Raw genomic sequence first — 14,298 nt, 5'->3', positions numbered from 1 at the left:
ACAGTCCGACTAATCTAAAAATTCAAGAGCACGAGCACTTTGCTGTAAGAAACCTTGACACTCTGGAAGATCGCCTCTTTTCGGGCTATACTTTGACTCGTCCAAAGACTGGGACCTGTCGGCTCTTCATTTGCATGGCTCTGTGCATTTAAAAGCCCCTTGAAATATAAAACTTTTCTTGCGTTTGTGGGCGCTCCCCTTAAAACAAAGGGTTGTGCTGCAAGTAAGGTATTATTAGCCTAGCTCGCTTTCTTCCAGTAGTCCCAGCGGCTGGAATAAACTCTCCTATCTGGGCACTGACCTCGTAGCTCTTCAGGCTACATCTGTTAGTGCCAGGAGCTCCTTGTAGATATTGCTCGCTGAGCCTATTTGCTCCTGTGCACAGATTTTGAGAGGGACCAATGCCAGCTAGAACAGTACCTTAAACCAAGTGCTGAACTTGGTCGCCATATCTTTTGGGACTCGTTGGTTGTGCTGACGCGGAACGGCAAAAAAAAAAAAAAAAAAAAAAAAAAAACCTTGTGGCCGAGGAGTTATGGTCAGGCCCGGCAATGACAATTATTTATTATCCATATTGCTGCAATGGTATCGACATCTCTCGATATTTCTGCAGCTAATTTATTGTAATACCTTGAGCCCCCTTGCCAGGGGCTGCCTAAATGAATGTATCTCGAAAAGCTCCCTCTTCCTGAGAGAAAGGTGCTTGCTTACTCGAGTATTGACCGTCGATGTCGGTCAGTCGACCCTCGCCAATCAATTCTAAAGTCCGGGAGAATACCCAACAGTGAGTGATATAGTGCCAGACGATGAAGCGTGCCTTTGAGTAAGTTATACAGCAGCCACCTTGGCCTAAGATACTCAACCGTATGGGGCTCCAAAGTTTATCGAAATTACATGTTCTATAGCAGGTCTACTACCGGAAAGGTCAAAGGTGTAAAAGCTAAGAATTCATGAAATCTGGTGAAATTTACTTCCTACTTGAATGCCCTCAGAATCTTGGTTCCTCGAGTGCAGATTGTAGGCGCGCACTAGTCTGGTTGGCCTGTTTGTTTACTACCCGTCGTGACTCCAAGCGCAGGCTCAAACAATTATTATTCATTTCATTCTTGCTTTCCCAGTTCATCTGCCAAACTTTGACACCTCTACCACGCATCGGCACCCGACCTCTAATACCTCTAAAAAAGAAGAAAAAAACTGTCCGTGGCTGTGAAGACGTTGTAATGTCTTACCAAGCTCACCCTACGGCATTGACGGCTTCCATTCTGAGCCAGTAGCACGCTCTTCCCTGTTGATCGAAAGAGGCTGTGGGCACTCTCTCGGAGCTTCTCCAATGAGTCTAGATTTCTCGCTCGCCCACATCTACAAACCAGACACAAATAATACGCTCTCACCTTCGCCTTTGCTAGCACGGAATAAAGCAACCTGGGAGCAATCTGTGAATCCCGAAAGTTTCAGGCGGTTGATGATCATTTTTGGCACCATCGCTAGGAAAGAAACCGACCCCAGCCTCAGATTTCACTCACATCAATGCCAGCCATGGCAGCTACCTACCGAAGTCGCCAGCTCGAGCGGCAAAAAAACATTGAGCTGCTCACTCAGGCAGAAAAAGACTCGCTACTTGTAAGAACACCCTCCCAATACTTATCCCGCAAAAAAAAAGCCTACCCAGCTTGAGCAAGCACAGCTGACCTCTTCTCTCCCTCCCCAAACCAAAACCACAGAACGAACTGTGGAAACAAGACCGCCCATTATGCCATGAATGCCTCAAAGGATACCAAGAACACCCGGAGCGGCTGTGCGTCTTTCAGCCCGGCCACGCGAGGTGCGACAGCTGCGCGGAAAAGGGCATCTACTGCCTGCGAATGCGCGTCAACGAGACGCGGCCGCTCTTCCGCACGGCGCAGCGCTTCGCCGCCGAGATGGTCCAGCTCCGGCTCAGCGGCAGCCCCATACCCGACCGCATGCGCAACGCCTACCGCACTGTCGTCGAGGGCGCCCTGAGCTACGCCGAGGCCGTCAAGGAGGTCAAGGACCTCAAGGAGGATCTGGAAAAGGCCACCGCCGCCACCGTCACGCACCTCCGGCAGGCGTCCGAGTGCGAGTCCCGCAGCGAGGCCATGAGCTGGGCTGCAAAGTGCGGCTGGACGCTCGTCACCTTGGAAAAGGAAAGGAGGGACAAGGGGCTCCCGCCGCCGCAGGGTGGTGCAGAGGTCGTAATAATGGACATGATCAAGGACGCCAGGGAGCTGCGCATCAAGAGGGGGGAGTTGGATCATCGTTGTGGTAAGCTCGCCGAGGAAGTTGGGAAGCTGCGTTTGGAGAATGAGAACCTGCAGGCGGCGCAGCTAGCCGCGTCCGCCACGCGAGACAAGCTGATCGAGGAGCTGCGCAACAGCAAGGCGACTATACTGGCCGCCGAAGCCGCGATCGAGCGCGCTTCGTTGGAGCGCATGTCAAAAAAGGAGCTGAGTCGGAGTCTGGAGGCATCGGAGCCCCAGATGGCGGGAGGGTTGACGGCGCGCACCAACACCAAGCCGCCGTCGAATCTTTTGCGACGTCTCCCCGAGCGGGTGAAACAAAGAATATTCCAGAACATCCTCTCCAGCGTAGCGTCGGTGGATGCCACGTTCCGGGAGCGCCCGCAGCTCGCACACCAGACCATTGGGATTGTCAACGATGAGACGGACAAAGCTACGATAACGACGCTCTTCCACCTCGGTAGGAGCATTGACCTCGAAAACGACGCGGCCTTGGTCATGTACATCTCGGCCAACTGTTGCCGGACCCACGTCCCAGGCCTGGACTATCGCTGGACGGCTGCGGATCATGCTGTGATTTTGGGCTTGTGTCTCGTGGCCAAGGAATGGATGGTTCGCATCATTAAAGCCCAGGTTGGCGCCTACATCCGCCTCATCTCGGTTCCTGTTGTAAGTAACTCGTATGCATTTACGTGTACATCTCTTCCACTCAAGCCAGAGGAGGGAACATTCTCATCACAGTTGGCGTAGGACAAATGGAAGCTAATATTAGCGGTGCTTTTTTACCATCCACAGGGTGACAATCGCAGACGCTACAGGTCTGCTGGCGTCTCTGCCTCGCCAGTCCAGGCCTTGCTCAAGGTAAGCAAAACTTCCCTCTTGTCCATCTTCTAACCATCAAAGTGATCCTGGCCTTGGCAAGGATTTACCAAGCCTCCTAACATGTTCTGATATTTGATAGTTCGAGGACCAGTCCACGCCTGATCGGAAGCGGCTTCGCACGGAATAGATATGCATCTAGCTTTGCTTTGGGGACGGAACTTACATTTATCTTGGAATATGGCATCTGGCTTCATTAGCCAACTAGACATGAATAAGCTTTGGGAGCATACCAATACTCTGATGAAGATGCTGGTTAGGTTTCAAAGCCGGGTTTTCTTTTCAACAACCAATTCCATCTTCTTGCACCAAGCCTAGCCACCAGAATGGCATTACACCTCGCAAAGTGCCAACCAATGTCGCTTATATGGCCCGGCGGCAGACGTAAATGGCACTTTTCGGCTCATAGGAAATATGTTTGTAGAAGCATATAGGCTGCCCAGGCTCTATTCGCAAATTTGACATCATCCTGAAGAACAGCCGCTGCCCAAAAAGTGCGTCCATACCAACAGGGGCTTTGATAAATTTCCAAGCGATATGCAGCCTGAAAGCAGCCATTCAAAGAAGTCGAGAGACTCAAACATCTTGAATATGCCTGATTAAATCCAAGAGCCAAACAATTGGCAACGGCCAGACCAACACATAGCACTATGTGGCCAGTCCCATACTCTGGCACTGATACGATTAGTAGCTGCGGCTGACCAATGACTTTCAACAAAGTAGCCCCCACGGAGGCGAGGGCTTGACCTATAGGTACTAGAACTAGTCTAGTCTAGTCCTTATGATTCCGTATGAAGTTGTACAGATGAGGTAGGCAAACCGCGGGCTATGACAACAAACTCAATGGGTTGGTAGAAACAAATTCTTGAAATATTAGAATTTGGTAAGGTCAGGGAAACCTAGCCGATATATTTTAAAGCCAACTTAGCGCCTCGCTCACAAATCTACCCAGAGCAACAAGCAGGCTCGGACACGCAGAAAATAACCATGAGAAAATTCGACCAATAGAGACAAAGTAAAAAGGGATACAAGAGTAACAAGCTCAGCCACTAGGCCAGGAGCATACAGTTGTCGTCGGCTCAGGAATCTAGTCAAATGATAAACTCATTATCCAGCCAGTGCTTGAGAACCTGGTACCCCTCGGAATAGCTGTCCCTGACAATCCTGACGATGATAGCGGCATGACTGTGGTTATTCTTCTGGATCCAAACGCGGTACTTGCGCCACCCCAACGAGTCCAGAGAATCAATCATGGAAAACTGGTACGGCGCCAGGGCCAGGGTTGGCATTGCCGCGTGACTCTGCTTTCGCTCCAGCGCGAGCCTCGAGTCGTCCTCGGCCTTCTCGACGCCCATGGTGCTGGCCCTGTCGTCTGCCGCACCCCCAGCACCCTCGTCCTCCGACGGCGTCTCGCTGGCCAGGAACTCTTGCCTCTGCGAGCTGTTGAGGTTCTCGTAGGCGTCCTCGAGCGCGCCCCGAACCTCCTTGACCCACAGCGGTAGCTTGCTGTAGTTTTTACTGTCGTGGGATTGCCGGTGGGCGCGGAGACGCTTCGAGGAGCGGGCGGTCTGCACTCCCGCGTTGAGGAGGAAGGCGGTGATGCCGATGGGCAGCAGGACGGCCATCGCGAGGAAGAAGGGCGCATTCTTGAGCGCCTTGAACGCCGTCGGCGCCACCCGTTCCTTCGGCCTTACTGGACAGTCCGGGTCCAGGATGACATTTTCGTAACCCTCGACAAAGTTCAGCTTAACCTTGTCTAGGTCGACAAATGGATCTGTCTTGGATATGCTGGTTGTGTAGTAGACTGCGGCTCGATCGTTGACGATGTTGCTGTACAGCGTGTGGCGCTTGAATCTGCGGAGACCAGACATAAATATGGATTCTTGGTCCGTCATGACAGCTATCAAGGGCCGCCCGGTGTCTCGGAACTTGTCGATGCCGAACAACTGCCTTCCTGAAAGTGAGAGGGTTCTCGCGCCCAGCACGTTGAACAGGTGGTTGTTCCAGCCTTTGAGTGGCGTGCGACATCCTAGGAAGGGACTAGCAAATGCAGTAAAGTTCTGCAGCGGCATGATTGATGTTAGCTCGTTCCTTGTCCCGTGCAAGGCGCCATGCTGGTAGGAATGTTACTGACTATGCATTGCAGCTTCTCGAGAACACCCTTTGCCTCCAGCAAGCCGATGGCATACCGCGCAACAAGACCACCCATGGAGTAGCCAATGAAGCTGATCTTGGTGATCTTGCCCCCGGTCTTCTTGATCTTCTCCAACTCCTCTTCAATCTCTCGGCATACTCGCTGGCCTCCGAGTTCGATGCCATCGTACGTAAATGAGCCGCTATTGCGTTTCGCGACAATTATGTAGAGCTGGTCGCGCGAGTATCGATCTCTGAGGGCTTTGGCAACCTGTGCCATGTGTGCCGGGTTGCCCCAGAGCTGCAGTGCGACGATATACGTCAGTATTCCATGTAAGACGGGCAACGAGAAGAGTGACAATGGCTAGGTGGATCTGGATGGCGTTGGGGGGTTTTGGAGCTTACCCCATGAACCAGCACACAGAGGTGATCGGCGCGGGCAGTACCGCCGCTAGAGGCCAACACCGTTTCCATTGTATCGTGGTTTTAATGTGCGTAGATAGATTGCAGTAGGTCGGTAGGCAACGTATCGGTACGTGGGGCAGAAAACAACAAGACGCAGCGAGTTGGTATGGAAATAGGCTTATATCAAGATTGGATGGGATAGATGCAAAGCAGTTAATCACTCGTTAAAAACTCATTTCAAGGAGGCAAACGCCCGTTCCTTTGTAGATATGTAATCTGTCGGAATCCCATGGCTTTTAATGACGTTGCGGGAGGCAGAATTCCGTTGCCCGGTGTTTGCGGCGTATTCGGACAGCCTTATCTCCACTGATGTTTCCCTTTCAGTGCTATGGCTCAGCTGCATTTAATGTTTTAGTTTGCACTCCCCCTGGAGTGAACAGTTAAGCGCCCCTGATTAGTGGGCCAAAGACCCCCACCGAGTGCGAATGCGAAGCAAACGCGCGGCCATCGGAAACTGCGTTACACCGATTGATCAAGCCCAGTTCAAACCCGCGGGATTTCTGTTGATACATAAGAATCAAGGTCGTCATTCTTCATACGGCGGCAAAACACTGCAATATCAAAAAAGCAAATATACAAGCAAACCTGAACGCAGTAATGGAGCACAAGAGCCATTCAGAATATTTTCTTGTCCGCAGACTTCAGCCCTGGTTGAAGCCCAGATGACACGTGGTACAAAATATCTTGGTGATCTTGAAGAGGACGACAAGCTTCTGCGGATCGGATCCTGCCGTACAATTTACAGCACAGTATAGAGGGTCTTCGCCAAATTTTGGCTTTGCAGGTCTTTCCCACATGCAAAATCTGTCCCAACGCACATTCAGACGGAGCTTTCTTGGCTGCCATCCAAATTGAATCGAATCTGATACACATCCCAGCCAACCGGGCAGCCAGTTGCGGCTTGGAACTACCTTATCTTGGGGGGACCTTAGCCTAGGTAATTTGCCTAGCAACCTAGAACTAGATCATCAACATGATGACTAAGACACATGACTACTGAAACCAACCACCTTGTCTGCTTCATCCTTTTTATTGACTGAATGCGCATTGGCATTCACTAGCAACCAGCAACTGAACCCATCCCGAATTCACATTGTAGACCTCCCATCAGGTCGAAAGACTTGAAAATCACTACGCTGCTCGGGGCCCAAAAATTCCAAAGGGAAAAGTAGAAGCAGGGCTCAACACATCAAATGAAGCAGAGTGTCCAGCGACCACCAAAAGCCAGCGCAACCACCTAGCCACTCGAGCAGCTAATTAAGCTGCCTTATGGGTTAATCACCCAGATCAGGCAATTCCGACCACAGCCTGCCTGCAGAATTGCTTCATCTCAATCTGGGCCACCCACATGCGTGACTATTTTACACTCGCCACTGCAATTCCATTTGGGAGTGTAAAAACATACACAGACAGGTTGATCTGATCTGCCTTTGCGATCATGGATTCCGGCCTGCAAATTTTCAAACACATCGACTGCCCTGCCGGCGCCAAATGCACTTCAGTTAGGTGTCTGTTCCGTCATGCTGGCGACGCGAGTGTGGGCGTCGAGACAAATGCCAATAGTGTCTCAAAGGGTGACGGTGCCAATGATGGTGCTTCAGGTGCTGTGGCCCCGGCTGCACCATCACCCGAGGGTCCTTCATCTAAGCGTTTAAAGACGGGCAAGGAAGAATATGATCCTACTGCACCTGTTGTGCCTTTTCTAGACGAGGACACGCTCCCGGATGACGGAGATATATTCCCTGACAGCGCAGAGCCTTTGTCAAAATCTCCTGTTCTCGCTGCGACTGTTCCCAGTGACCCCGTTCCAGTGTTGAAAAGGAAGCACCTGGAGGCGTCGCCAGGAGAAGACAATACACAGTCCGTGACTCCAACGACGCAAAGGCATTCCCACAACAATCCTTTCAGCTCATCATATTCAACGCCCAAATCACAGCAGCAAGCCAATAATAACCCCTTTAGCACACGAAAACACTCACCAGTTAGCACAACACCGGCTCCCGAGCCCACGGTCGCCCCTTTGCCTAAGCCTGAACCCACACCGGCACCAGCCAGAAAAGCAGAGGGTCTGAACCCAAGGCATCTCAGGAACCAGCCAGCAACATTTCAGGTCCGGTGGAAGCTGGTCAAAATGCTTTACGACCAGTATACCCGCCTGAACCAAGGCTTGGAGAAGATTGCCCAGGATGATGCCACGAAACGGCTGTTGCTCACCGACCAGGAAATCATCTGGATGGCTTTGGATGAAGAGGAGAACGCTGCAAAAACTAATGGGTACTCAAATCAACTCAAGAGCAGAATCACGTCCTGCAAAAAGTTCACAGTGGAGAAATGGAAAGAAGAACGTATTGAGTTACTGAGGAAGCAAGAAGCTGCTCTTTTCAAGGATGAGAGTGCCGCAGCTCCAAAATCCAGCGAACCAGTCGTCATCGAGACCGGCTTGACTGCGACTCAGGAGGTTCAACTTGTCAAAGCCAGACTCCTGACCCCTATTGACGACCTGGCCAAGTATGGCTATGTTCCTACTGTCCCTGCCGAGGAAGAAATCGCTAAGGCCAAGCAAGCTCAAAGCGTTTCACAAGGCTGGGAGGTTTGCGACCGGTGTACTAAGCGCTTCCAAGTCTTCCCCGGCCGACGAGAGGAAGACGGAGCTCTTGCCTCGGGCGGCAAATGTACCCACCATCCTGGAAAGCTGTACATGCCCAACAGGCAGTCCGCCGATCGGTCCATACCCGAAAGGCAGTACAGGTGCTGCGGCGAGACGGTCGGCCAGTCCGTAGGCTGTACCGTCAAGGATACGCATGTGTTCAGGCACTCCGACCCCAAACAGCTCGCCACGCTCTGGAACTTTGCCGAGACGCCGGAGAATCCCAACGCCCCCAAAGACAGGGGCGTTTGCTTTGATTGCGAGATGGGATACACTGTCAAGGGCTTCGAGATGATACGCTTCACGGCGACGTCATGGCCCAGCGGCGAAGAACTAATGGACGTGCTGGTCCGACCTTTTGGAGAAGTCCTCGACCTGAACTCGCAGTACTCGGGCGTCTGGCCCGAAGACTTGGCCAACGCACGCCCATTCGCACTCGCGTCGGACAAGCCGCTACCGCCGCAGAAGGCGGGCGAGCGCAAGCGGCTGCAAATGGTGTCGTCACCCGAAGTCGCGCGGGATCTCCTCTTCTCCCTCATCTCGCGCGACACCCCGTTGATGGGACATGGACTGGAGAACGATCTCAACTGCATGCGTGTGGTCCACCCAGTCATCGTGGACACTGTTTTGCTGTACCCCCACAATAGGGGCCTGCCTATTCGCAACGGCCTGCGGATGCTGATGCAGACAATACTCAATACGAGGATCCAGGTTGAACCGGCCGAGGGCCAGCTGGCGGGCCATGACAGCGCGGAGGATGCGAGGGCTGCTGGTGATCTCGTGAGGTGGAAGACGAGGAAGGAATGGTTAAAGATGAAGCGTGAGGGGTGGACGTTGGTAGACGGGCAGTTTGTCTCGCCCGCAAAGACCACGATGCCCTCGATTCTAGAAGCCTAGACCACGGGTCATATATGGAGGCTGCCTTGGCCTGTCTACGTAGTCGGTGAATCTCCTGAGTAATTCATGGCTGCCATAGCTATATTCACGTACTATGAGGCCATCACATTATAGTACATGGGGCATGCGGTGCATAAAATGCCGCTATGGCTGGTAATATTATCACGGCTGAAGGGGAGAAGGTACATGCTTTTCCCGCAACGCAAAGACTAGTAATACACGGAAAACTCCTTATGAGATTTTTTCTTTCTTCAACCAGTCCATCCATGTCTATGCCCTGCCGGCATTCAACAGAATGTTTGTGCCCTGCTTGCCACCTGGGAGATAAGCGACATTGGGGTTTGACGCGAGCGTCTGTGCAATCTCTCTGCTCGCCTCGATCTTCCTGATCTGCACCAGCCCGTCGCCGCTCTTGGCGATGGCGCGGGAGATGGTCTCTGCGCTCTCGGCTTCACCCTCAGCCCTAATGACGTTGGCCTGGCGCTCCTGCTCAGCCTTCTCGACGATAAAGCGGGCACGCTCGGCATCCTGCTGGGCAATCTGCTTCTGCTCGACAGCCTTGGTGAACTCCTTGCCAAAGGTCATGTGGGTGATGGAGACGTCCTCGAGCGCAATGTTGAACTCGGATGCGCGCTTCATCAAGTCGGTGCGGATGCGCTGCGAGACGGCCTCACGCTGCGTGATGAGCTCGGCGGCGTCGAACTGGGCCACAATGGACTTGAGGACTTCGTTGCCGATAGAGGGAAGGACACGCTCGTCGTAGTCGGTGCCGAGGTTCTGTTTGACAAGACGGGACTGTTAGTTTGAGGAGAGAAAAAAAAAGCGTGCGACGTAATGAGAGAGGACATCTGATGTACGTACCTGGTATATCTTGGGCAGAGCCTTCACCTCAGGCCGGTGGAGTACCCTCAGCGTCAGGCTGACCATTTGCAAATCCTTGCTTCCCGTCGTGGTGGCGATCATCCGTGGCTTGGTGCGGACGTCGAAGATGATTGCGCGGTGCAGCCATGGAATGAGAAAGTGCGTACCCTCGTTAACGACTGTGTCCTTGACTCCGGACAGACGGTCGAAGATGACCGCCCTCGTGCCACCCTTGACGTCGTAGAGCGAGGCCTGGGCCGTTGCAAAGGCCAGGGCACCCGCGCCTGCGAGGAAGGGGAGGCGGAACTGGGATGCAGCCATCGTATGACGCAAGCTGCTTTAATGTTTGCTGGAAAATAGGTTGAAACCAACTGACAGTGATATCAGCTCGTAAGGTCTCAAGACTTGACTAACCGGCAAGTCAGATGTGTGGTCGTGGATATTATGGACGTTCTTACTTGTCGTCTCAGACGTCGGCGCGGAGCTGTTTCGACCCGGAGTACTTTGGCAAGGCCGGCAAGGTCGGGATCGGATGTCAATGCTTTTCACAGCTTGCAGTATCCACTTATTGGCCCATTTTGGGAATCTTCGCACTGACAATTCAGAGCTGATGATTGGCCAGTAAATGAGTTGTTAATTTGCACGCTAGGCCACATACGGTAGTATCTCGGTTGATTTCTAAGAACATCACTTCCGGGTATTTTCGAACATCCAAGTTCTCGTTAAGCCGCGCGACACCAAAGACCCCCGAAGCAACTCGATACCTTCAACCCACACGTCGACGACGACAACCCATAGTTCAAGATGCGTCCTACACAGATTATGCGCGGTGGCGGTGGCGATGGCCCCATCGGAAAGTACAACAAGTATGTTTTGCGCCCACGGCCGGTCTCAATTGAGCATGCCAGCTGAGCCGTCCAGTTTTTCCCACGACGATGAGCAAGCGTTCTTGTCTCGTACGCGGCGAATTGTTGCCGGCTCGGGTGTGTCCTTTACTGACAACGCTATTTCTGCAGGTACCTCGGTGGCTGGGGTGGATTTGGTGAGTTTTAACGACCGTTCACTGGCGACATGACGACACCGCATCGAGTGGTGGATCGACAGCACAGCGACAAATATTTTGTTCCAGCGACGCCGCTACTATTGAATCGAAACATCGAGACTAACACACCGAACCAGGCACTCCCCAACAGAAGCAGAAGGGAATCATCACCTACAACGTCACCCCTAACCGACAGAGGCCGTTCGCCGGCGCAGGCCATGCCGCCGTCTTCAACACCTGGCGCCGTTTCAAGGGACAGGTCCTTTACATTGTTCCGCCGTTCGTTGCGGCCTACTACATCATGGACTGGGCCACACACGAGTACGTCATCACTCTCGGCAGTGCTTTAGGGCATAGCTGTTTTGTGACCATATGCTCTCGGCCAATTGCTGACTGAATGCCTTCCAGGAACCACTTCCTCAACTCAAAGCCCGGCCGTGCCTTGACCGCTGCCAGGGAGGCCGAGGCAGCGAAATAGAGGGTGATCAACTGTATTGGAAACGGAATCGGAGCACTTGATGGGCCCTGGATGCGAAGGACGCTCGTGGGATCCGTCTATTGCCGACAAGACTTGTATATCATTTCCTACTAGACTGGGGTAGACTGGAACAGAAGAAGCCTTTTTTTGATTCTCATCTTGTTGTGTCAACGACTGCGTGCTGGTATGATCTGATAATCATCTTCTGGTTCCAGAGAGAGGGCCTCTCTGTTGTGAAATACTTGGGAGGTATACATTGTTTGTTACTGGAGCCCCCGGAAACCTTTGAATTTTTCTTCCATTGGATCACATTTTATGGCGGCTAATTAGGACGCTGCTATATCTTGTTTCTCTGTGCTCGCTTCCTCTGAGAAATGAACACTTCCATATCATGGGGCCACTTGCCAGAATCCTACAGTGTATGTAGTCAGCAAGCCTTGCTATGTCGTTAGCCCTGGGACTTATTGGCCGAGCATGTAGTCATATTTCAGCTGACCAACAATAGGAACATCGAATCCGTGAGCACAAGAGGTTCTTTGGACTGATCATCCAGCAGATGGCGGTTCGTTTTGATGACTATCTCAAAAGTCTCAGAATATCACCAGCTAAATACAGACTTCCGGCAATTACAACAGGCTGGCCACGACCTGTCGAAGCGGCCCATTTCAAAGCTTGCCTCAGGTCTGCGTCGGCATTAAAAAGGCTTGACCTATCTACTCCCAGGTCAGACGCCAACTTGAGAATCAAATCCGGATCCTCAGGGGTAACCCACGGCATGCCCTCTACAGGCCCAAATCGGACTGCTGCCACACGGTCCTGTGGCTTTACCAAAAGCTCAAATATTCCTGCCACATCCTTTCCAGCAGAAGCAGCCAGAACCCACGTGACCGGCTCATTTCCATTCCTAACATGGGCATTGACATACTGAGCCAGAACTTCTGCCGATTGGACGTTATGTGCGCCGTCCAACAATGCTGATTTACTACTATCGACTATTTTGCCGATGTCGATGGTCTGTAGCCTCCCGGGCCATGAGATTCTCTCTAGGACTGGCAACAACTCCGATAAGGGAGTGGACTTTTTAGCCGGACAAGCTACCCGAAAAGCCTCGAGAGCGCACGACAGATTCTGGACCTGGTGAGGTGCAAATCCTTGTCGCGAAAGCTGCGTTCGGGTGTCTGAAGACGGCGAGGCGAGGATAATGTCGGTTCCAACACTCTTTGCATGGCTGTGTATGGCATCCAGGACCGTAGGCGGGTTGCTAGCATCGACGACGCAGGGGACGCCCTGTCTCATAATTCCAGCTTTGTGCAGCGAAATATCAGCAAGAGTGTTGCCCAAGAAAGACTGATGGTCCAGGCCAATCTTGGAGATGACAGTCACGGCTTTATTCTCCAGCACATTCGTTGCATCGTCTCTTCCACCCAAGCCGACCTCGACGACGCCAAAATCCACTCCAGAGGACCGAAAAAGATCAAATGCGGTGGCGCTCAAGAGCTCGAACTCGCTGGCGCCAATATTGAGCTGGTCGTTCCGCCGAAGCACGTCCTTTTCGGCTGCGGCGAAGGTGCTTGAGTGAACAGTTCTCTCATTGAGGGTGATGCAATCCCATCTGTCAATCATGTGCGGGGAGTTGAATCGCCCGACGGAGTAGCCGCCAACCTGTGTGAGCAAGGCTGAGATATATGCACATATGGACCCCTTTCCATTGGTCCCTGCAACATGGACGGCTCTCCATGGAAATGCATCCCCTCTCTCGACCAGCCTGACAATGCGGGCCAGTCCAAGGTTGATCATGGCGCACAGATATCAGTGCAGGTACGGCAGTGCAGGTTCAGGCGTCGACTGCTTGGGCGTTTCTGCCGCTTTGGTCTGAAGGTCTTTCCCACCATGCGCCTCTGTGCCTCTCAGGCCCTTGGGACAAAGCGATTGAAAAGCACAAGTTTAAGAAGATATTATGTGGCAGTTTGATTTGTTTGCATTCGTGTATGGCATAAACAAAGATGATTAGTTGCAAGATACTCATTCGATAGTACAATGCTCGCGCGGCCAATTGGCAGCCGCCATCGTTTGATGGCAGTCCTTCATGTGTCGTGCATTGAGTTTTTAGTGGGCCGACAAGGTATGGGGTGTCTTGCAGAGTAAATTCCTTGGCGTTCGGCCTGAAATGCAAATGCATGGGCTGCGAGGTGTTGAGGGGCGCACGGAAACCGCATGTGCCACGTGAAGCTCTCCAGGACCACGATACGAGCGTTTTGGGGTTCTTCCTCTTGTAACGTGACCAAAAGTCAGTGGGACAAAGGTGGAAATTACTTTGTTTGAGGGGATAGTCCGTCCGGATTTACAGACCAAGTACTTTGTACCTAAGGTACCTAATAAATAGCCTATTAATTTTAGATCGGGGTTTAAGGGGCGTGAAAGCTTACAGTAGAGGCAAGTCGCGGAAGCGCAGAAGAGAGTACCGAGCACAGAGGCGACTTGGCGACAAGTTATTTTTTCCCTTGTACCTGTTTGTCGGAACCTTTGCTGGGCGTTCTAGAATTACAGGAGAAACCGTTCCAAAGGCAGTGGAAATAGCGTGCAGCTGCCAATAGATGCAGGAGCAAGAGCGCCATACAGTACACCTCGTGCTAAGAAG

General features: G+C 52.3%; 6 protein-coding genes across 6 annotated transcripts; 3 read left to right on the top strand and 3 right to left on the bottom strand.

Moving 5' to 3' along the window:
- Nucleotides 1–1,371: 1,371 nt before the first annotated feature.
- MGG_06007 (uncharacterized protein) lies at nucleotides 1,372–3,267 on the top strand (the record flags this gene model as incomplete). The annotated part of the gene is made up of 4 exons (XM_003711805.1): nucleotides 1,372–1,620; nucleotides 1,722–2,927; nucleotides 3,054–3,119; nucleotides 3,220–3,267. Exons 1-4 carry the CDS (start codon nucleotides 1,528–1,530, stop codon nucleotides 3,265–3,267), a joined length of 1,413 nt encoding a protein of 470 aa, XP_003711853.1. The 5' UTR covers nucleotides 1,372–1,527.
- Nucleotides 3,268–3,806: 539 nt separating this feature from the next.
- On the bottom strand, nucleotides 3,807–6,059 carry MGG_06006 (uncharacterized protein). The gene is made up of 3 exons (XM_003711804.1): nucleotides 5,676–6,059; nucleotides 5,272–5,571; nucleotides 3,807–5,197 (listed from the first exon to the last, which is right to left on the bottom strand). Exons 1-3 carry the CDS (start codon nucleotides 5,742–5,744, stop codon nucleotides 4,229–4,231), a joined length of 1,338 nt encoding a protein of 445 aa, XP_003711852.1. The 5' UTR covers nucleotides 5,745–6,059; the 3' UTR covers nucleotides 3,807–4,228.
- A 651-nt stretch (nucleotides 6,060–6,710) lies between these two features.
- On the top strand, nucleotides 6,711–9,555 carry MGG_06005 (RNA exonuclease 3). The gene has a single exon (XM_003711803.1). The coding sequence runs from the start codon at nucleotides 7,174–7,176 to the stop codon at nucleotides 9,277–9,279; it is 2,106 nt and encodes a 701-aa protein (XP_003711851.1). The 5' UTR covers nucleotides 6,711–7,173; the 3' UTR covers nucleotides 9,280–9,555.
- On the bottom strand, nucleotides 9,292–10,645 carry MGG_06004 (prohibitin-1). Its single transcript, XM_003711802.1, has 2 exons — nucleotides 10,141–10,645; nucleotides 9,292–10,056 (listed from the first exon to the last, which is right to left on the bottom strand). Exons 1-2 carry the CDS (start codon nucleotides 10,459–10,461, stop codon nucleotides 9,550–9,552), a joined length of 828 nt encoding a protein of 275 aa, XP_003711850.1. The 5' UTR covers nucleotides 10,462–10,645; the 3' UTR covers nucleotides 9,292–9,549.
- Nucleotides 10,646–10,809: 164 nt separating this feature from the next.
- MGG_06003 (uncharacterized protein) lies at nucleotides 10,810–11,817 on the top strand. The gene is made up of 4 exons (XM_003711801.1): nucleotides 10,810–11,006; nucleotides 11,157–11,182; nucleotides 11,320–11,503; nucleotides 11,591–11,817. Exons 1-4 carry the CDS (start codon nucleotides 10,945–10,947, stop codon nucleotides 11,658–11,660), a joined length of 342 nt encoding a protein of 113 aa, XP_003711849.1. The 5' UTR covers nucleotides 10,810–10,944; the 3' UTR covers nucleotides 11,661–11,817.
- Nucleotides 11,818–12,208: 391 nt separating this feature from the next.
- On the bottom strand, nucleotides 12,209–14,288 carry MGG_06002 (folylpolyglutamate synthase). Its single transcript, XM_003711800.1, has 3 exons — nucleotides 14,087–14,288; nucleotides 14,010–14,032; nucleotides 12,209–13,929 (listed from the first exon to the last, which is right to left on the bottom strand). Exon 3 carries the CDS (start codon nucleotides 13,455–13,457, stop codon nucleotides 12,237–12,239), a length of 1,221 nt encoding a protein of 406 aa, XP_003711848.1. The 5' UTR covers nucleotides 13,458–13,929; nucleotides 14,010–14,032; nucleotides 14,087–14,288; the 3' UTR covers nucleotides 12,209–12,236.
- Nucleotides 14,289–14,298: the final 10 nt, after the last annotated feature.

The sequence above is a fragment of the Pyricularia oryzae genome, chromosome 3, assembly GCF_000002495.2.
Source record: "Pyricularia oryzae 70-15 chromosome 3, whole genome shotgun sequence".
Classification (NCBI taxonomy): Eukaryota; Fungi; Ascomycota; class Sordariomycetes; order Magnaporthales; family Pyriculariaceae; genus Pyricularia; species Pyricularia oryzae.
The sequence above is the reverse complement of the archived record's forward strand: the minus strand, read 5'-3'. Positions and strand labels throughout refer to the sequence as shown.